Here is a 22,932-nt window from a genome sequence, read left to right on the forward strand (position 1 = left end):
TTGAATGATCTTCAGAAAAATTTTGCTTGTATGTGATATTAATGATATTGTTCTATAATTTCCACATGCGGTTGGATCACCTTTCTTGGGAATAGGCATAAATATGGATCTCTTCCAGTCAGTTGGCCAGGAAGCTGTCTTGGCATAGATGAGTGAGCACCTCCAGTGCTGCATCTGTTTGTTGAAACATCTCAGTTGACCTTGAGTATATCCCACCTGAATTTAGAGACCATCTGAAGTACAGATTTGACACATTGAACACTAGCGACTGAAGACGAGATGAGTTGTGGAGTGACATCAAGGACATCAACCATGAAGAAAGCAAGAGGTCACTGAAAAGATAGGGAAGAAAGAAAAGACCAAGATGGATGTCAGAGAAGACTCTGAAACTTGTTCTTGAGCATCGAGCAGCTAAAGCAAAAGGAAGAATTGATGAAGTAAAAGAACTGAACAGAAGATTTCAAAGGGCCTCTCGAGAAGACAAAGTAAAGTATTATAATGACATGTGCAAAGAGCTGGAGATGGAAAACCAAAAGGGAAGAACACACTTGGTGTTTCTCAAGCTGAAAGAACTGAAGAAAAAATTCAAGCCTCGAGTTGCAATAGTGAAGGATTCCATGGGGAAAATATTAAGCGACACAGGAAGCATCAAAAGAAGATGGAAGGAATACACAGAGTCCAAAAAGAATTAGTCGATATTCAGCCATTTCAAGAGGTGGCATATGATCAGGAACCAATGGTACTGAAGGAAGAAGTCCAAGCTGCTCTGAAGGCATTGGCAAAAAACAAGGCTCCAGGAATTGATGGAATATCAATTGAGATGTTTCCTAGGAATATATATCCATCATAAATACATAAATATGGCTACCAAAAGACATGTACAAGTATGTTCATAGAAGTACTACTCATAATGTCCCCAAAACGGAAAAATTCCAAATACCATCAACTGGAGAATGATAAACAAATTGTGGTATATTCGTACAATAGAATAATATAAGACAAAGGAAAATAAAACTAATCAGAATTACATGCAATAGATAAACTTTACGATGTTGAGTGAAAGAAGCTTGACACGAAAGAGTAAATACTTTATAATTCAATTTATATAGGTCCTCCCCAAGTGAAAACTTACGATAATAAAAATCAGAATAGTGATTAGTTTTTTTGGGGGGGGGCAGTGACCAGACAATAGCAGGAGGGGGTTTCTTGGGTTTTGGTAATGTTTTGTCATTAAATATAGGTCTGCTTACACAAGTGTATTCACTTGGTGACAATCCATTGAGTTGTGTGCTTATGATTTGTGCCTTTTTCTGATGTATGTTGTATTTCAAAATAAATGTTTTTTAATAAAAATTTTAAGTTTTTATACATCCATTATCATTTATTTCTTAGCTATAATCAAATAAGAAACCCCCGAAACATAATTTTTTCATGTACTGAAGAAGTAATTTTATTGAGAAAACTATCATTTTAGCATATTCTCAAAATTATTCTTTCATTGAGAATTCACTCAGAAAATATTTATTTAGATCTTCCTACAGCTCGACGGCTTTATAACTAGAGCTGGAAATATTATGAGGAGCACTTCTGTGACTCAAAAGAATTTTCGTACATACCAGGTCTAAGGTTTGGAATGAAATGGCAAACACTACATGAAGTAGTTAAAAAAAAAAAAAAAAGGACGCCTGGTGGCGCTGCAGGCTAAGAGAGTGAATAACAAGAGTCTGGCTATCACGGACGCCATGAAGCTGGGAATCAGAACTCTGAATGCTCACTAAAGAAGAAAGCATTTTAGGTAAGATCTAGGGACAGGGATCTTCAGAGTGCGCATACCAGTGCAAAGCAGAACCAGAAATACCTAATTCGAGGTTATTTAACCAAATCATCTGGATTGATTGTATACCGAGCTGAAGAAACTCCATCTTCTGGACCGGGACTGAACAATGGAGACTGCGCTAGCAAAAACGCCACAGAAAAGGCAAGTTATCTTTCTGGCTATACTGTTGTTTTTGCGGGAGGCTGACGCTGAGGCAATTAGGTATTCCATGCCAGAAGAAATAGAAAGTGGCTCCTTTGTGGCCAACCTGGCAAAAGACCTGGGTCTCAGCGTGGGGGAACTGGTCACTCGGGGCGCGAGAATCCATTACAAAGAAAACAAACAGCTCTTGCAGCTCGATGTAAAGACCGGGAATTTGCTTCTACGAGACAAACTAGACCGGGAAGCGCTGTGCGGGGCGACAGAACCCTGTGTACTGCATTTCCAACTATTACTGGAAAACCCGGTGCAGTTTGTTCAAGTTGAACTGCAGCTCAAAGATATAAATGACCATTCCCCAGAGTTCTTAGAGAGTGAAATGCTTCTAAAAATCCCAGAGAGCGTCCAGCCAGGGACTGTGTTTCCTTTGAAAATAGCTCAGGACTCTGACATAGGTAGCAACACTGTTCAGAACTACACAATTCTCCCCAACCCACATTTTCATGTTCTCACGAATAATCGCGGAGATGGCAGAAAATACCCGGAGCTGGTGCTGGACAAAGGCCTGGATCGGGAGGAGCAGCCTGAACTTAGGTTAACCATCACTGCGCTGGACGGTGGGGCTCCGCCCAGGTCTGGGACTATTGCAGTCCTAATTGAAGTCGTGGACATCAATGACAACGCCCCTGAGTTTTTACAGTCACTCTATGAGGTGCAGGTCCCCGAGACCAGCACCCTTAAATCCTTGGTTGTCGCTGTCTCCGCCCGAGATTTAGATGCAGGAACATACGGGAGGGTTGCCTACGCTCTGTTCCAAGGGGATGAAGGGACTCAACCGTTTGAAATAGACGAAATTACAGGAGAAATTCGTCTGAAAAGGATACTGGATTTCGAAGCAACTCAATATTACAACGTGGAAATTGTAGCCACAGACGGCGGGGGCCTTTCAGGAAAATGCACTGTAGCTGTACAAGTGCTGGATGTGAATGACAACGCCCCTAAACTGACGATGTCTACGCTCACCAGCCCTACGCCGGAAAACTCCCCGGAAACTGTAGTTGCTGTTTTCAGTGTTTCAGATCCAGACTCTGGGGACAACGGAAAGGTGGTTTCCTCCATCCAGGACGACCTCCCATTTCTCCTGAAATCCACATTCAAGAACTTTTACATGCTAGTGACCGAGAGGCCACTGGACAGAGAAAGCAGAGAGGAGTACAACATCACCATCACCGTCACTGACTTGGGGTCACCAAGGCTGAAAACCGAGCACACCATAAATGTGCTGGTCTCCGACGTCAATGACAACGCGCCCACCTTCTCCCAAACCTCCTACACCCTGTTCGTCCGCGAGAACAACAGCCCTGCCCTGCACATGGGCACCGTCAGCGCCACAGACAGAGACTCAGGCTCCAACGCCCAAGTCACCTACTCACTGCTGCCGCCCCAGGGCCCACACCTCCCCCTCGCCTCCTTGGTCTCCATCAACGCAGACAACGGGCACCTCTTCGCTCTCAGGTCACTGGATTACGAGGCCCTACGAGCGTTCGAGTTCCGCGTGGGCGCGATAGACGCAGGTTCCCCCGCGCTGAGCAGCGAGACGTTGGTGCGCGTGGAGGTCGTGGACGAAAATGACAACTCGCCCTTCGTGCTGTACCCGCTGCAGAACGGCTCTGCGCCCTGCACAGAGCTGGTGCCCAGGGCGGCTGAGGCGGGCTACCTGGTGACCAAGGTGGTGGCGGTGGACAGCGACTCGGGTCAGAACGCCTGGCTGTCCTACCAGCTGCTCAAGGCCACGGAGCCCGGACTGTTCAGCGTGTGGGCTCACAATGGCGAAGTGCGCACCGCCAGGCTGCTGAGCGAGCGCGACGCCGCCAAGCACAGACTCATCGTGCTGGTCAAGGACAACGGCGAGCCGCCAATGTCGACCACCGTCACGCTGCACGTTCTCCTAGTGGATGGGTTCTCGCAGCCCTACCTGCCGCTCCCGGAGGTGGCCCGGGACGAGGCTGAAGCCGACTCGCTCACTGTCTACTTGGTCATTGCGTTGGCGTCGGTCTCGTCGCTCTTCCTGTTCTCCGTCGTCCTGTTCGTCGGGGTGCGGCTGTGCAGGAGGAACAGGGCCGCCTCGGTGGGTCGCTGGTCGGTGCCTGAGGGCCACTCTCCGGGCCACTTGGTGGACGTCAGCCGCACTGGGACACTGTCCCATAACTATCAGTATGAGATAAGTCTGACAGGAGGCTCCGGGACAAATGAGTTCAAATTCCTGAAGCCGATTATCCCCAATTTCCCGCCCCAGGGAACTAGCAAAGAAATTGATTAAAAACATCACATTCCGGAACAGCTTTGGATTCAATTAGTGATCTGATCATAATGCAACATATTCTGGCATTTATCCTTAACTTCTCTAGATACCAAAACCCTGGTGTTTACAGTGGTTAAGTACTATGGCTGCTAACCAAGAGGTCGGCAGTTCGAATCCGCCAGGCTCTCCTTGGACACTCCATGGGACAGCTCTACTCTGTCCTATAGGATCGCTATGAGTCTGAATCGACTCGAAGGCAGTGGGTTTGATTTTTTTTTCTTCCTCTAGATAGCGTTTGAGAATGTCATGGAGAAAAACCCCACCTGCAGGTATAGCCTTGATTTTTCTTTTGTAATGGATCTGTCCATTGAACTTTATCTTGTCCAATTTTGGAAAACACAGTTTACTTTATTTGCATTTATTTACATAGTGCCCATTCTCTGCATGCCATTTTCCTGAAATTTTTGCCCTTCTTGTCAGAATTTGTCATGATGAATTGTCTTAATGAAATCAATTATTAATTATATTTTCTCAGTATCCTACCAATTTTGTTTCATTAAACTCTAAGTATAAAAAAGTATACTTGATGTTAAATAGCAAAATTAAAAAGTTTACATAATTTTGTTTTAATTGCTTTAAAAGGAACGCAGGTAACAAATCAAATATGTGAGAAAGCATTATGATGAAAAGCAGCAACATCCTGTTTGTTCTTCTTTCCCAGCCCTGATCCTCATTGGCTAACATTTTAAAAACAAATTTCCTTATTGAATTATATATACCGAAAAGTGGCCAAACCTTGATGTTCAGCTCAATGTATTTTCACAAAGTGAACAAAATTGGTACCAGCAGCCTGACGAAAAAAGAAAACATTACCAGCACTCCAGGTTCCACACAAATTACCACCTATAATCACTATGAACTCAAGGATAACAGATATCTTCACTTCCAGTTTCATGGGTTAGTTATGCCTGTTTTGAATTCATATAAATGGGATAGTAGAGCATGAACCGTTTTGTGTCTGGCTTCTTTTACCCATTATATTTGTGAAATATATCTATGATACTACATTAAATTTTAGTACTTTCGTTCTCATTACTGCACAGAATGCCAGTGTGTGAATATGCACAATTTATTACCCATCATACTGTAGATCAATATTTGGGTTGGTACAGGGTTTGGCTATTATGAATAGTGCGGCTATGCTCATTCTTGTACATGTCTTTTGGCAAATGTGTGTATGCATTTCTGGATTGGATGCATTCTGGAAGTGGGGGTAATTCTATGACAATAATTAATTTTATTTAGGAAACAGGGAAAACAAAGTGAGTGGAAACTGTAATTGGTAAAAGTAGCATTCACTCATATTAGCCAGAAAAAGGGGTCTTTGGTCATTTTTATAGTTTGGACAATGTCCTTGTTTTTATCTCTGCTCAAACATGATTATGAAGTAATACTATTTTGGTCTTGGTACATCAGGGTCACAATGGTCTTTTCTGGTGTTAGTTTTCTGTGAAAATTTTTATGCTCAACAGGAGAAGACCACGGCTAGCTGTCAGTGCCAGGCTACTTTTGTCAGAGGCTACTTTTCCTGGTTGTCAAAGGCTACTTTTCTCTTCCTCAAAATATTGTTTTTTGAAGAGCCATATTACTTAGTGAAAAGCACTGTATTTCCTGCTCTTTGAATCCAGTATTGTGCTTCCTGTGTCAAAGTACAATATTCTTAGAATCAATATCAAATAGATTAACCATTTTAGACTCTATCAGTTGGCTTTACCATATCTTTAAAATCAATAATAATTCAATACTCAATAAATAATTGTTTCCCATATTTCCTACCTTTTTATCTTTCTGTTTCCATCTGGACTAAATGATCTATAAGTCAGTATGAAAACTGTCATCTAATCATCATACCTCTCCTAAGGTAAAATGATAACATCAGTAAATATAATACAGCAGTCACTAAAAAAAACATACAAAATGATGTACTCCAAAAACACTATGAATACATCAAAATGAAATTCTAAACAATATTCTAATAACCCAGTAAGAAGAATAGATAAATAAAAAAAGAGATAAAACAGAAAACAAAAAATAAAATGGCAGACTTAAGCTCTAACATATCAATAATTATATTAAAAGTAAATGGCCTAAATATACCAATTAAAGAGATTGGAAGAATGGGTTAAATTTTTTAAAAAGCTTGAGCCAACTATATGCTGTCTATAAGCAACTCACTTCAAATATGACATAGGCAGGTTGAAAGTAAAAGAATGGAAAAGTATATCATGCAAACGTCAACCAAAAGAAAGCAGCAGTGGCCATGTTAATGTCAGGTAAAGTATACTTCAAAGAAAATTATCAGAGACGGAGAAGGACATTATATAATGAAAAAAGGCCCAAACCATCAAGAAGAGAAAGCAATCATAAATGTGTATACACCAAACAACAGAACTGCACAATATGTGAAGCAAAAACTGATAGAACAGAAAGGAGAAATAGGCAAATCCACAATTATATTTAGAGACTTGAATACTTCTCTCAACAACCAGTAGAACAACTAGACATAAAATCGGCAAAGATATAGAAGAACTCAACAGTGTCATCAACCAACAGGATCTAATTCATATTACAACAGAAGAATCAATGAGAAAAAGCTGGTTCTCTGAAAAGATCAATAAAATTGACAATCATCTGGCAAGACTGACAAAAAGTCTTCTTACTCAACCATTTGAGATTTCAAATGTGATGTAGCCTCAACTTCTTTTATATTTTATTTTCAAACTTGTCAGTAGTATATCTTCCATCAATCAGGAGACATCTTTGATTGCTTACGTATCTATCTTTTCCCTAAATTATTGTGCTTTTATTTGCATATGATTAAAGAAGACTTGTAAAAGGTTCAGTTTATCTTTAGAAGTTTTGAATTTATCTTTCAATTTTTAATAAACTTGAAGAATTGTTTTAAATTATAATGGTATTAGAGGAAAGCAAACATTTGTAGCATAAAAATGAAACTCAGCTTAACTATGCAGTTATTATAAGCTAACTAAAGAAAATTTAGTTTAACATACTTTATAATGTTTCATCAGTTTAGGTACTATTTCTGATCATTGGTCATCATCCAGTTGAATTAATCTTATAAATATCCATCACTTAAATTTAGCATACATGATCAGGATATGGTGCTTTTTTTCATTGTCTCCTTTTCCTTGTTATATCCAGACGAGACCAAGATTTTGCCACCCAATTATTAAAATGAAGCTGAAAAATAAGACTAAGATGAGTTCCAGTGAATAATGGAAATGTTCTATATCTTGAAAGAGGTGTGGGTTATCAGGCATACCAATTTGTTAAAGTGGTACAGTTAAGATTGGTGAATTTTAATTTACATAAACATTACCCCCCAAAAAGAACTATATAAAAGTAATCATTGAGTGGGAGGCAGAGAATGGAGGGAAAGGTATAGATGAAACAAGAATAACAGAATGTTGTGGAGGTGAGTGCTGTGTACGTAGAGGTTTATTATGCTATTCTGTTTACTTAGTATATGTTGCAATTTTTCCACAATAAAAATTTTAGATGATTCCTTGTGAGAACATGCTTAAGTAGTCAATTCAACTCTACTTTAGCAAGTCAAATCAAAACAAATGGGATCAAGCAGATAAATGTTCTCCTGCAGGAATCTAATGGAATCTCCTTTACATAAAAAGGCAGTTTCTTGACATACTCAACTAATATCTTTTTTAGTCTATTGAGATATTATCCTTCTTCTCTCATAACTACCAACATTCTCAGGAACCAAATGTGGAGCACTTTTAAATAGACATTTCAGTGATCTAAATTGAATTAGACATATATTGTGTTATTACTAAAGATTGCTTTAAAATGAAAAATAATTCAATTGGTTGTGTTTAAGGATGCCTGGGGGTGTGCTGCAGGCAAAGAAAGTGAATAAAGGACTCTTTAGATTCCAGGGATGCCTTTAAGATTGAAACACAATTCAGAATGCTCACTCAGGGAGCATTTAGGATTGTGCTGGAAATAAGCTTGTTTCAGAGAGGAAACTAAATCCATCCAAGATGTTTATGGTTGTTGGTTTTGCTTCATGGGTTAATTTGTTTTTTACTTCAGGGAAATAGGCTATGCATATCCTTAAGCAACAGACTGTTCTCAGCTGCATTTATCAAGTGAACCCCGAAGGCTGGTCACACTGGCCTTCCTTCTCTTTATTCTTCTGGGTAGACAGAGATGGTTTTTAACTAAAAAATGACCTCATCTGTGCAGAGTTTAGAGTTTATTTAGCTTTATTTATTTTGGAGCCCAGGTGGGATGCACAGTGGTTAAGAGCTTGGCTGCTTTGGTTGGTCCTTCGAATTCACTACAAGATCCTTAAGAGTTGGAATCGACTCAATGTCAATGGCTCTTTTTTTTTTTTTTACCTACATTTGAAGTATTTTGAAAAATATCCTGATTTTTAATCTTCCATCATCTTGGCTCTTACCCGAAGTGAATTTTGCGTGAACTTAACTGATTCCACCTCTCACTAGATATGAAACCAATCTGAATTGAATTATGTTCAGTGTGTTTCCTGTTCTTCTATGTGCACTGACCCAATACTATTTTATAAATTTTCAGGACATTTCAAGATACATTTTCTAATTTATCTGAGAAAACCTGGTGAGATAGTAAAGGACATAGGCATGATGTTGCCTCATTGAATGCCATGGTATCAACTTCAATGTAATTCACCTTAAAAACATCTTTTTATACCACCTTATTTGCTTTATACTTATAAAACTTAGTGTCCTCCTTTCTGGGTGAATGTTTTCTGCATTGCATTATCATGCTCTTACAATAGGGTAATATATTTAAACCCTGATTAACTGATTAGAATAGAATGGGAATTTGACAAAAAAAAAACTATAAAATTAAGAAGCCCATTAAAATCACAACCAATTCTACTCATACAAAATTGAAGTGGAATCCTAAAATGACAAATACTTGACTGCTCCTAGTTCTTCTTTTAAATAATTTCATCTGCTTAGGTACTTGTAAGTATTCCTTGGCCTGAATTTTCCTCCTATTAGCCTAATCGTCCCTTTTACTGTACAAATGTAACCACAAAACAAAGTAGGCTGTTCTTGTCATTGTCTAAGTCACGCAACTTAGAGAAATGATTGTTTTATCACCAGTAAAACAAAACACACCGGTGTTGATAACCAGCTTCTTACAAGTTTTGTATGGTTTGTTGATGTGTTTGTAGGGACACTTAAGTGGTATACTTCTTGGACTTACAAATTATACTCCTCATTAGAGATAAATTGTGCTGCTAGAGAATCAAACTAGATTAATAGAAGTTTACATTAAAGGAGTGACTCTTACACATGAAGGAGAGACTCTTAAACAGGAGAAAGATTCCTGTTCATACCACCAGAGAATTTGGTCCAAGATCTGGAGGGATTCCCAGGAATTGGCTTTTTTTTTTTAACCAATTACTCCCAGGTAATTCTTTATGCCTGTGGCTCACACACTACAATTTGAGTCGTTTTTATAAGGCACAGATTTTAGAAATGGTACGGACCTTAGAGTACTTCATGAAGTTATTGATTTGAACGCTTGGTGGCGGTGTAGGCTAAGAGAGTGAATTAAAAAAGCTCCACAGATTCGGTGGACTCCATTACACTGAAAAGCTGAAGTAAAAACACAGAATACATTTACAGCTTTTCAGTTCCAGGAGGATCGATGGTGGACGTAGGAGTTCGGAGCTGAAAAGCTTTTTTTTTTTCCCCCTCTCGAATCTAACGTAACAATAGAGATGGCGCAAACAAAAGCACAGCTCAAGAAAAGGCAAGTAGAGAGCTTTATTATATTGATGTTTTTATGGGAGGTGGGTTCAGAATCAATGCAGTATTCTGTGCTGGAGGAGAAAGAAAGTGGCACATTTGTGGCCGACTTGACAAAGGACCTGGGACTCAAGGTGGGAGAGCTGGCTGCGCGGGGCGCCCGGGTTGTTTTCAAGGGGAACAAACAGCATTTGCAGCTTGACCCACAGACCCATAATTTGCTGCTAAATGAGAAACTGGACCGGGAGGAGCTGTGTGGATCCACTGAGCCATGCGTACTACCTTTCCAAGTGTTGCTGGAAAATCCCTTACAGTTTTTTCAGGCTGAACTGAGGGTCAGAGATATAAATGACCACGCCCCAGAGTTCCCCACCAGAAAAATGGTCCTGAAAATATCAGAAATTACTACACCAGGAAAGACATTTCCTTTGAAAATGGCACAGGATTTAGATGCTGGCAGCAACAGCCTTCAGAGCTACACAATCAGCCCCAATCCCCACTTTCATGTTCTCACTCGCAATCGCAGTGACGGCAGGAAGATCCCGGAGCTGGTGCTGGACAAAGCGTTGGATAGGGAGGAGCAGCCCCAACTCAGGCTTACCTTCACTGCGTTAGATGGCGGCTCTCCTCCCCGGTCAGGAACCGCAGAGATTCAGATCCTGGTCTTGGACATCAATGACAACGCTCCTGTGTTTGCTCAGGAGCTCTATGAGGTGCAAGTCTCTGAGAACAACCCCCTAGGCTCCCTGGTTGTCACCGTGTCAGCGACAGATTTAGATGCAGGATCCTTTGGGGAGGTATCCTATGCCCTATTTCAGGTCGATGACATTAACCAGCCCTTCGAAATAAACGCCATCACAGGAGAAATTCGTCTGAGAAGGATGTTGGATTTTGAGGAATTTCAGTCTCATCACGTGGATGTTGAGGCCACAGATGGCGGTGGACTATCAGGAAAATGTTCCGTAGTCATCAAGGTATTGGACATGAATGACAATGCCCCTGAACTGACCATGTCATCACTCACCAACCCCATCCCTGAAAACTTGCCAGAGGTTATAGTTGCAGTTTTCAGTGTTTCAGATGCAGATTCTGGACCTAATCAACAAGTCATTTGTTCTATAGATGACAATCTCCCCTTCCTTCTAAGACCATCCATAGAGAATTTCTATACCCTGGTAACAGAAGGAGAGCTGGACAGAGAGAGCAGAGCCGAATACAACATCACAATCACCGTTATCGACTTGGGTACCCCCAGGCTAAAAACAGAGCACAAAATAACCGTGCTGGTCTCCGACGTCAATGACAACGCTCCCACCTTCTCCCAAACCTCCTACACCCTGTTCATCCGCGAGAACAACAGCCCTGCTCTGCACATGGGCAGCGTCAGCGCCACAGACAGAGACTCAGGCTCCAACGCCCAAGTCACCTACTCGCTGCTGCCGCCCCAGGACCCGCACCTCCCCCTCGCCTCCTTGGTCTCCATCAACGCAGACAACGGGCACCTGTTCGTTCTCAGGTCGCTGGATTACGAGGCCCTACGAGCGTTCGAGTTCCGCGTGGGCGCGATAGACGCAGGTTCTCCAGCGCTGAGCAGCGAGGCGCTGGTGCGCGTGGAGGTCGTGGACGACAACGACAACTCGCCCTTCGTGCTCTACCCGCTGCAGAACGGTTCTGCGCCCTGCACAGAGCTGGTGCCCAGGGCTGCCGAGGCGGGCTACCTGGTGACCAAGGTGGTGGCGGTGGACAGCGACTCGGGACAGAACGCCTGGCTGTCCTACCAGCTGCTCAAGGCCACGGAGCCCGGGCTATTCAGCGTGTGGGCTCACAACGGCGAGGTGCGCACCACCAGGCTGCTGAGCGAGCGCGACGCCGCCAAGCACAGACTCGTCGTGCTGGTCAAGGATAATGGTGAGCCGCCAATGTCGGCCACCGTCACGCTTCACGTGCTCCTGGTGGATGGGTTCTCGCAGCCCTACCTGCCGCTCCCAGAGATGGCTCTGAATGAGGCCCAGGCCGACTCGCTCACTGTCTACTTGATCATTGCGTTGGCGTCGGTCTCGTCGCTCTTTCTGTTCTCCGTGCTCTTGTTCATCACTGTGCGGCTGTGCAGAAGGAACAGGGCCGCCTCAGCGGGTCGCTGCTCCGTGCCTGAGGGCCACTTTCCGGGCCACTTAGTGGATGTCAGCGGCACAGGAACTCTGTCCCATAGCTACCAGTACGAGGTGTGTCTGACGGGAGGCTCAGGGACCAGCGAGTTCAAGTTCCTGAAGCCGATTTTCCCCAACTTTCCTCCCCAGGGAACTGGGAGGGAAACAAAGGAAAACTCCACCTCTGGAAACAGCTTCCAATTCAGTTAAGTATTGGGTTATTAAACCTTACGTATTAAGTTTGCAGATCTCCTAATGTAAGTTTACATGTTATTGATGCATGTTATTGATGGTCTGTTCCTTGCTGATTTTGCTATTCCTTATTTTTTTTTTTAAATATCAAACTGGGTTACACATTATTTTCCCTGTATAATTTTAGTGTTATTTGATTACTCTCACTCAACTCTGTTTGACAATCTGAATAAAAAGTAAAAATTTTATTTACATAATCTAAATGTTTTGAAATTATCTACCCATTTTACAAAAACTATATTCCAAAACGCTTAAGTAAGACCACCCTTCCAAATATTGGTGATAGTTATCACTATGTAAGATGATCTTTAAAATTTGAATGTTTGTTATGTAATCTTCCAATGAAGTCTCATTTTAGGGTAACTCCTACGGTTTGAACAGTAAAGATAAACACTAAAGATAGCTACACCTAAGATAAAAAAAAAAATCTACTGCCATGCAGTCATAGCCACCCTGTAGGACAGAACAGAACTGCTCCATAAGGTTTCTAAGGCTGTACATCTTTATGAATAGTGGATTTGAACTGCTGCCCTTTCAGTTAGCAGCCAAATGCTTTAACTGCTGCACCACCATGGCTCCCACCTAAGATACATCCATTGCTATCGAGTGGATTCAGACTCATAGTGACCCTATAGGACAGAGTAGACCTGCCCCATAGGGTCTCCAAGAAGCAGCTGGTGGACTCAAACTGTCAACCTTTTGGTTAGCAGCTGAACTCTTAACCACTGTACCAGGAGGTTCCCACCTAAGATAGTCATTCATATTTATCTGTATCTCAGTATACCATAATAGTCAATATGTATTTTCTTTACAACTCACTAAATTATGACACAGTTTGTGGACTTTATGTGAGGCAGTGACAGATTTAAAAACGAAAAAAAAAAAACGAACCGATTATGTTTACATGTCATTGATGCATGTTATAAATGCTTAATAAATATTTGTTGAATGTTGCTAACATTCCTGTAGTGAATATAAAATAATAGTACATTTTCAAGGAACAAAAAATGCCAGTGTTCCATTTACAATACAGTATCCTTGCCAATCAGTGAAATTCTTATTCCTGCTTAGTTAAATCACTTGTTTGCTTTCCCTCTAAATAGAAAACACCCTTCCACTCACCCTAAGCTCTATTACAGAATATAAAATTCTTGAAAGAATATTTTGTTTCCTTGTATTTGTCAAACAATTTGAAAGTTTGAAGGTATTGTTTCCGAAAATCCAAATTATATTTTTCAAACTCCTCCCTCCACTTTCTTATGTGATACTTGCTAAAACCTAGGTAAGTTATTGGTGGTGGTGGTGGTGTGTGCCGTGGAGTCTATTCCCACTCAGATTCCCACTTAGTAACCCTATATGATAGATTAGAACTGCCCCATAGGGCTTCCAAGGCTATAATCTCTAGGCGAGCAAACTGCCACATCTTTCTTTCATAGAGTGGCTGGTGGGTTCCAACCACCGACCTTTGGGCTGTCTGTTGAGCAGTTTAATCACTGCTTAAATTAAAAAAAAAAATCTGTTGCCCTCGATTTGGACTAATAGTGAGGCTATAGGACAGAGTAGAACTGCCCCATAGGGCTTCTAAAGAGTGCCTGGTGGATTTGAACCGCAGACCTTTTGGTTAGCAGACCTAGCACTTAACCACTACACCACCAGGGCTTCCAGCCCCTGCTTAGTGGCCGGTTATTAGGTAATGTCAGATTTTCCCTTCTAGTGCTGTGTAACTAAGCATTATTTGTCTTCGTTAACCATAAAACCCAGTTATTTTCACATTTTAGCCCATGTTTAGTCTTATTCATATCAGTTAAATTTGTGGTATTTTATGAAAAACATTATTTTCCAACGTTGCATGAAAGACAGGCAATTTATACTAAAGTGACAATTGAGTTAATATTTCATTTTTTATCCTCAATTAAAATGAAACTGGACTAAACTAAATTATGTTTGGCTGCATTTTGTTCAAATAAGTGAATTCTCATAGAATGCTTCTAGTTGGTTCAACGAGTAAAAGGAACACCTACTGTTTTGTATTCCTATGTATCTAGCCTCTTCTCCTTGGAGTAGCATTCTTCTTCTTTTGGGAAACTGCATCTCCCACTATTCTCACTCCAACCACATGGCTTCAGTTGGTTGGAGTAGTGGCGATTTTAAATAGCCCGACTTCCATAGTCCAGAGGACATACACCAGGAAAGGCTCTCGTTCAGTGCAGACAGATCAGAAGCCTTCTCCAGGAAGTATATATTTTTTACTTCCCCGAGTTTATTGCTTTCTTCATGTTTATAGAAAAGACATTGCCTTAATTCTGAGCTAATACTGATTTCTAATAAAAACAATCGGTAATTTTTCCTCTCAAGTTTGCTAGGCATTGCACACAATGAACTCATGCAAGGAAAAAATTCCCAAAGGCCACGTAACCCAGAGCTTGACAAGAAATCACATCTTCATTTTTCTTTCAGGAGTTCCAAACACATTAAAATTTGCTCGAGAGTAGAAAACTGGATAAAAAAATTCATAACACCCTTGTAACACCACAAATCGTTGTTTTATCATAGACTGTACACTCCATGAGAGCAGGAGTTTTTGTGTTTCATTTACTGTTTTATCCCCAGAAACTAGAAGGATGCCTGCACAGATGAATACCTGTGCTATGAATAAAAGAAATTTTGTCTTGAGCAGAAAGTTTTGTGCACTGAACTTGCACCTTATTAAGGAAGTTTTTGTTCTCATAATTATTGTTAACTACCTGAACAAGACTGCATAAAAGGGGAAAGGGGACGTACACAACTCTCTGACCTAAAATGTATGAGACACATTTTAGCTATCGCAATCAGCTTTGAAATGAAAAATACGTGAAGTTGCAAAGCAGAACGCTTGGTGGCGCTGCAGGCTAAGAGAGTGAAAAGCTGTCTCCGCAAGACTCCAGTGACTCCATTAAAACCTGAGCAGTTTCTGGCAGCCGGCAGAAGGAAGGAACTATTTTACATTACTGAGGCTAGAAGATTTTGGAGAAGGACCTATCCTCATATTCAATGTTTTTTAAAAAAAGCTAACTCAAGATTATTGAGCCAAAATAGCTGGGTGGACTGTAAAGCAATTATTTTACGATTGAATACTACATCTTTTGGACTCAAAGGAACAATGGATACGCCGCTCCCCAAAGCACTGCAGAAAAGGCAAGTGATCGCCATTATTATTCTGTTACTGTGGTGGGAGGCGGGCAGTGCAACTATTAAGTATTCGGTTCTAGAAGAGGGGGATAGCGGGTCATTTGTGGCCAACATAGCAAAGGATCTGGGGCTGGGCATAGAGGAGCTGGCCGCACGGGGGGCCCGGATTCTTTCCAAAGGGAACAAGCAGCATCTGCAGGTCCAGCAAAAGAGTGGGAATTTGATCCTAAAAGAAAAATTGGACCGGGAGGAGTTGTGCGGTGACACGGATCCATGTATACTGCATTTCCAGGTGCTACTAAAAAACCCGGTGCAGTTTTTTCAAGGTGAGCTACAGCTCCAAGACATAAATGACCATGCCCCAGAATTTTTGGAAAGTGAAATCCTCCTGAAAATCTCAGAAAACAGCCACCCAGGGACTGCGTTTCCCTTGAAAATAGCTCAAGATCTGGACGTAGGCAGCAACACAGTTCAGAACTATACGATTAGCACCAACTTCCATTTCCACCTTTTCACACGCACTCACAGCGATGGCAGGAAATACCCGGAGCTGGTGCTGGACAAAGCCCTGGACCGCGAGGAGCAGCCTGAGCTCAGGTTAACGCTCACAGCACTGGATGGTGGGTCACCACCCAGAACTGGGACGTCCCAGGTTGTCATCCTGGTTGTGGACGTCAATGACAACGCTCCTGAATTTACTCAGCTGCTCTATGAGGTGCAGGTCCCAGAAAACAGCGCCATAGGCTCCCTTGTTATCTCTGTCTCCGCTAGAGATTTAGATGCTGGAACCCATGGGGAGCTCGCTTACTCATTTTTTCAACCTTCAAATCAAGTCATTCAAGCTTTTCAAATAAACGCAGTTATGGGAGAAATTCGATTAAAAAAACTCTTGGATTTTGAGGAAATTCAATCTTACTCTATGGAAATTGAAGCCTCAGATGGCGGGGGTCTTTCAGGAAAATGCACCGTAGCCATAGAAGTGGTGGATGTGAATGACAACGCTCCTGAGCTCACCATGTCACTACTCATCAGTGATATCCCAGAAAACTCTCCTGAGACTGTGGTCGCCATTTTCGGAATTTCAGATCCAGATTCGGGGGACAATGGAAAAATGACGTGTTCCATCCAGGATCACCTCCCGTTCATTCTGAAGCCTACCGTAGACAATTTCTACACCCTGGTAACAGAGAAGTCACTGGACAGAGAGAGCAGAGCCGAGTACAACATCACCATCACCGTCACAGACTTGGGTACCCCCAGGTTGAAAACTGAGCACAAAATAACAGTGCTGGTCTCCGACGTCAATGACAACGCGCCCACCTTCTCCAGAACCTCTTATACCTTGTTCGTCCCTGAGAACAACAGTCCCGCCCTGCACATGGGCAGCGTCAGCGCCACAGACAGAGACTCAGGCTCCAACGCCCAAGTCACCTACTCGCTGCTGCCGCCCCAGGACCCGCACCTCCCCCTCGCCTCCTTGGTCTCCATCAACGCGGACAACGGGCACCTCTTCGCTCTGAGGTCACTGGATTACGAGGCCCTGCGAGCCTTCGAGTTCCGTGTGGGCGCGATAGACGCAGGTTCCCCCGCGCTGAGCAGCGAGGCGCTGGTGCGCGTGGAGGTCATGGACGACAACGACAACTCGCCCTTCGTGCTCTACCCGCTGCAGAACGGCTCTGCGCCCTGCACTGAGCTGGTGCCCAGGGCTGCCGAGGCGGGCTACTTGGTGACCAAGGTGGTGGCTGTGGACGGCGATTCGGGCCAGAACGCCTGGCTGTCCTACCAGCTGCTCAAGGCCACGGAGCCCGGACTGTTCAGCGTGTGGGCGCACAATGGCGAGGTGCGCACAGCCAGGCTGCTGAGCGAGCGCGATGCCGCCAAGCACAGACTCGTCGTGCTGGTCAAGGACAATGGCGAGCCGCCAATGTCGGCCACTGTCACGCTGCACGTGCTCCTGGTGGACGGCTTCTCGCAGCCCTACCTGCCGCTCCCAGAGGTGGCCCGGGATGAGGCCCAAACTGACTTGCTCACTGTCTACTTGATCATTGCGTTGGCGTCGGTCTCGTCGCTCTTCCTGTTCTCCGTCATCCTGTTCGTCCTGGTGAGGCTGTGCAGGAGGAACAGGGCCGCCTCGGTGGGTCGCTGGTCGGTGCCTGAGGGCCACTTTCCGGGCCACTTGGTGGACGTCAGCGGCACAGGGACCCTGTCCCAGAGCTACCAGTATGAGGTTTGTCTCACGGGAGGTTCTGGGAACACCGAATTCAAGTTTCTTAAACCTATATTCCCTGACTTTTTGGTTGAAAAGACTGGTAGGGATACCGAGGAAAATGCCCACTTTAGGAATAATTTTGGGTTAAATTAGGAATCAGATTTTGAGAAATCTGATTAATGGTAACATTTACTGATCTATAATTTCCTAACCCTTTCATGCACAGAAAGTGCTCACATACTCTCACTTAGTAATTATTCTCACTGGCCAGGCCATATTTATAACTTTTTCTACCTGATGGCACAGTGGTTAAGAGCTTGTCTGTGAACCAAAAGGTTGGCAGTCTGAATTCACACTCCTTTGAAACCCTATGGGGCAGTTCTACTTTGTCCTACAGAGTCACTATGTATCAGTATTGACTCCATGCAAGTGGTTTGGTTTTTGGTTTTTCTACCTGTTTAAGTATTTTACGTTTTGTCTGGTTTTTGTTAGCCACCTCACATTTTGCATGTGTCCATGATAGCACAGAAATGGTTTTTCTTAGGGTTTTATTTGGTCAGATCTTTGAAAGTGACCATTGTTTCCAGGTTCCTGACAGTTCAGCTTGTTCATTGAAATCTTATGGTTGAGAGATTTGTATTCTCACTTTTCTGATAATCATCACGATAAATCTAGCCATACTGTAAATAATGGCGTTCAGTTTTAAAAATAATTTTCATTTATGAAAATCCTTTCTGATCTTGAAATTATTGATTTCTGTAGTGTTTCGAAAACACTCTATTGGATATTTTATCTGGATATTTTCTAAGTTGAGTATGTCTTTCAAAATTAATATTTAATTAGACCATGTGCTATTATTCTATATGAAATCCTTGTTAAGTAGAAAAATAGTTGGTAGTGTTGTGACTATGTTTTCACAATAAATGGTTTTTTGGCATGTAAATAATGACTATCATTCTTTTAAAAACAATATGTGCTCAAACATTATGCAAGTGTATACAGTAAGTACAAAGAAGAAAATCAACACTATTATTCCACCATTCAGAAATAATCATTATTAATATTAAGTCAACATTATTCTAAATATATTTCTATGCATGCACATAACCATAAATAAATTGATGAAAATAATTTTCTAAAAATGGATCTATAATATATTGCAGCTTTATAATTAAATCTACCAGAATTAATTTTACTTGAATAAACAAAATTAAATGATGCAAAAGTATAGAATTTTCTTAAGCTTTGATACACAATTCCTATAATGTTAAAAACAAGTTTATGATACATATATTAAGAGATTAACATCACTTAACCACCTGCGATTAAAAATACGGAAATCAATGTTTTCACACTTTCTCCTTCCTATCCTCTTCTTACTTTGTACATTTTGTTATTTATATATACTCTTACCTTCTCAATGTTTATGGCATTTACCATGTATTTTAAAAAGAATAATCCCCATAATTGTTAGATGTTTTATTTTTTTTAATTTAATTTAAAGTCATACAATGTGTTTGTTTCGATATGTTTCAATTTTATACAAGAGTATGACTGCTCAGAAGTAATCACTTAAGGTGCTTTTAATTGTCCCTCTTCCATTTTTACTTCTATATTTTTAAATAATGTGCTTGTTAAAATGCTCATTATGAAATTTGTTTTAGATATCATCCATTTACTTCCTTTCTGGAGGCACTACCCCCCCCCCACATTTATGCATTTCCTCCACTCCATCCTGTCATATAACAGTATAATAATTTTGTTAAATACTTAGTGTAGCCCATGTAGTTCTCCAGAGAATAATTCTTCAAAAAGAATGAGGGGGGATAGAAAGTGTTATAAAGCTGACACTCAGCATTATGAGCTCATTGGTGTGAGGTGGAGTACTATTCAGTACACAGAATTTCTTTAATCTTCTTCTCACTAAGGTCTCCCTCCTGTCCTCAGTTGTTCTGGTGTCCCTCAGCCCAGAGCCCTTTCTCTTTAACCCCTACTGATATTATACCTCTCATTTTCTGCCACTATAATGAAAGGGAAGGCAGCTTGCTTCACTGACTGGAGAAGGGATTCTTAGATATTTGCATTCCTTCTATAGATTTTCAGTCAGTGTTGTTTTTAGCCTCTCCCTGTACCCACAATCTGAATTACTATTTTGACTGGATTTGACTTTCTTCTTTCCGCTTCCCCCATTCCACTATCATTTGAGAACAAAAAAAAGTGAAATCTGTCAATTACCAATTGTCCATATGATTTGCATCTTCCAGCTATTTGTTAAAATGCTATGATAGTCATTAGAACCAAATACAAATACTTCAGTTATCTTCCTCTTAGATACATGGAGAATGTCAATTCTATTTCCTCTTTAAATTATATGAAGCCACGTATTTGCTTTAGCCAATAAAACATGAGAAGTGATATGCATCATTTCTGGGCTGAAGCTTTAGGAAACAGTGACCTTTCCCACTATAGAAATTATGGAACCATATGTGGAAACGGAGTGTCCATCAGCCTGGATTCCTGAGTGACTACTGTGAGGAGGGGCCCCATACCAAAATGTAATGGATATATGGCATGAGAAAAAAAATCAACCTTAATTGTGTTAAACCATTGAGATCTGGAGAAATTTGTTTGTTATCGAAGCATAACTCAGCCTATCCTGATTGATGCAGACCTCCACCACTCTTATCCTGCTCAAATTTCAGAATTCTAGTATCCATACCTTTTCCTTCTGGGTAGGAGATTTTAAAGAGTAGGGAAATCTGACCAGTTTATGTGCAAAGACCTAATCACACTGATGCTGGGGTTCCCTGAAGCACCAATAAAGCCAGTTGACCTTAGAGAGAAGATCGAAATTAACAAGCCCTACTAACACGTTGAGGCATCCCTGGTGGCACAAAGAGTTAAGTGCTCTACTACTAGATAAAAGGTTGGCAGTTTGAACTCACCCAGAGGTACCGTAGAAGAAAGGTCTGGCAGTCTGTTTCCAAAAGGTCACAGTCTCGAAAACCATACGGAGCAGTTCTACTCTGCACGATTGGGGTCATCAAGAGTCAGTATCAACTCGATGGGCAACTAACAAAAACACCAACATGTTCAGAGCTATCACTCAGGTCTTTAGTCTCCCAAACTAAATGAAGAGCAAATGGACAACAAATGATTATAAGGCAGTTTCTAAAAAGAAACACAGAAATCAAAAACGATACAAAAAGCAAAAGGGAAAAAGGTTACTGGAGAAAACAGAAAGTTTGCAGGTAGTAGAGAACTTGAAAGCAAGTACAATTAATATCATCAGATGAAAAATAAAGTTATCTAACCTAAGAAATAAGCACAAAGAGGATGCTTGGAAAAAATTAACATAACAAAGAAATGAAAATATCAATGTAAGGGCTGGATGATAATGTTAAGAAAACATCACAGAAAATACTGTAAAAATATTTTTAGAGGGAAAAATTAAGGAAATTAGAGAACCATACCAGAGGTCCAACATCTGAGTATAGGAATTCCAAAACCACAAGAGCAGAAAAAATCACCAATAAAGTTTTTTCTTTTTTTTTAATTTCTAAGACTGAAGAAAATTTGTTGAAAGGGCTCACCAATCACCCTGTACAATGGATGAAAATAAGCACAAACCAAGACTCGTCACTGTGTAATTTTAAGTGCTTGCAACAATGACAAAGTACTACAAAAGGATATAAAAATACAACTCACATACAGAGAATAAGAAATATGATTATCTTCAGACTTCTTAACGAATACATTCATTTAGGCAGCCCATTGACCAAGCACTTAAAAACTCTGAAGGAAAATTATTTCCAGCTTAAAACTCTATACTTAGTCAAACTTCCAATCAAGTTTGATGGTACAATAAAGATGCTGTAATATATTCAAGAAAACAAAATTTAACTCATGTACATGCTTCTCTGGAAGCTACTGGAAATATCTACCAAAATGAGAGAGTAAACCAAGACAGAGGGAGTCAGAAAAAACAGAAAGGAAAAGATTCAGCACAGCACAGAAGTGAAAGGAATCTCCAGATGATACTGAAGGACGATCCTAGGTTGACAACTGCATTCTGGCATAATTAACAACCATTCCAGCTTGGAGCTGTGTGACTCAAGAGACAGGCACGTTGAGGGACATTATCAGTGAGTCCACTGAAATTTTACCATCTTTTCAACCAGATGAAACTATTGGATAATGTGCTCTACTAAAGCAAAAGAGTAAGCCAAAAGAGAAAGATATAAAATCCAAGAAATAGGGAATCCAACACTATAAAAGGCAAAAGGAATTCCAAGAGTGACAGCAAAGGGAAGTTCCAGGATGATAGTTATGCAGCAAGTTTAGAGACAACCACCCAATTTAAAGGAAAACTGATGTATCAGGAGGGATGGGAATGACCATATGGAAAGGTGTGCTTATGAAAATACATCGTGGGGTGGGGGGAGCGAGTGTTAGCAAACATGTAAAAGGCGCTCCTCGTTATTTGCGTAAAATATGGAACTGAAAAGCAAGGCAATTATTAACTTCAAAAACAAAAGTGAGAAAGAAAATATAATTAACACACGACAATGCTCCTAGCAATAACACAAGTGACAGAAGGAATGCAAAGTCCTTGGAAGTGTATGGCGTCCTGGTGGCTCAATGGTTAAGAGCTCCAAAAGGTTGGCAGTTGGAATCCACCAGCCGCTCCTTGGGAACCCTATGGGGCAGTTATATTCTGTCCTGTAGAGTCACCATGAATCGGAATCAACTTGTTGGCAATGGGTTTGGTTTTTTGGAAGTGTGTAAGAAGGAAAACCTAATCCAAAAGTATAAGGAGTTAATTGGTGATATCTAAAATTAATTAATCAAAATACAGCAGTATACAGATTAATGCCAGAAGTGATAATCAAAAGAGTTTTTAAAATGGCTAACTCTGGGAAGAGCAATTGAGAAAAGTAAGGTGGGAAAAGAGCAAATCTATTGTATCTTATTATAATCCTCTTCCTACTATTTGATTTTGAACTAAAGATATATACTATTTTGAAAAACTAAAA

The 22,932-nt window shown here is 41.2% G+C and overlaps 3 protein-coding genes across 3 annotated transcripts; all 3 read left to right on the forward strand.

The window, feature by feature from the left end:
- The first annotated feature begins 1,683 nt into the window (after positions 1–1,683).
- On the forward strand, positions 1,684–8,734 carry LOC100657590 (protocadherin beta-5-like). Its single transcript, XM_023549839.2, is given in 2 exon segments — positions 1,684–4,292; positions 4,294–8,734. Coding segments are annotated over 2 exon segments (2,388 nt in total). The 5' UTR covers positions 1,684–1,943; the 3' UTR covers positions 4,333–8,734.
- An 843-nt stretch (positions 8,735–9,577) lies between these two features.
- LOC100657877 (protocadherin beta-6) lies at positions 9,578–12,477 on the forward strand. Its single transcript, XM_003404555.4, has one exon. The coding sequence runs from the start codon at positions 10,093–10,095 to the stop codon at positions 12,475–12,477; it is 2,385 nt and encodes a 794-aa protein (XP_003404603.2). The 5' UTR covers positions 9,578–10,092.
- A 2,949-nt stretch (positions 12,478–15,426) lies between these two features.
- Positions 15,427–18,704, forward strand: LOC100658355 (protocadherin beta-17). The gene has a single exon (XM_003404557.4). The coding sequence runs from the start codon at positions 15,659–15,661 to the stop codon at positions 18,047–18,049; it is 2,391 nt and encodes a 796-aa protein (XP_003404605.1). The 5' UTR covers positions 15,427–15,658; the 3' UTR covers positions 18,050–18,704.
- Positions 18,705–22,932: the final 4,228 nt, after the last annotated feature.

This window comes from Loxodonta africana, chromosome 2, assembly GCF_030014295.1.
Source record: "Loxodonta africana isolate mLoxAfr1 chromosome 2, mLoxAfr1.hap2, whole genome shotgun sequence".
Taxonomy (NCBI): domain Eukaryota; kingdom Metazoa; phylum Chordata; class Mammalia; order Proboscidea; family Elephantidae; genus Loxodonta; species Loxodonta africana.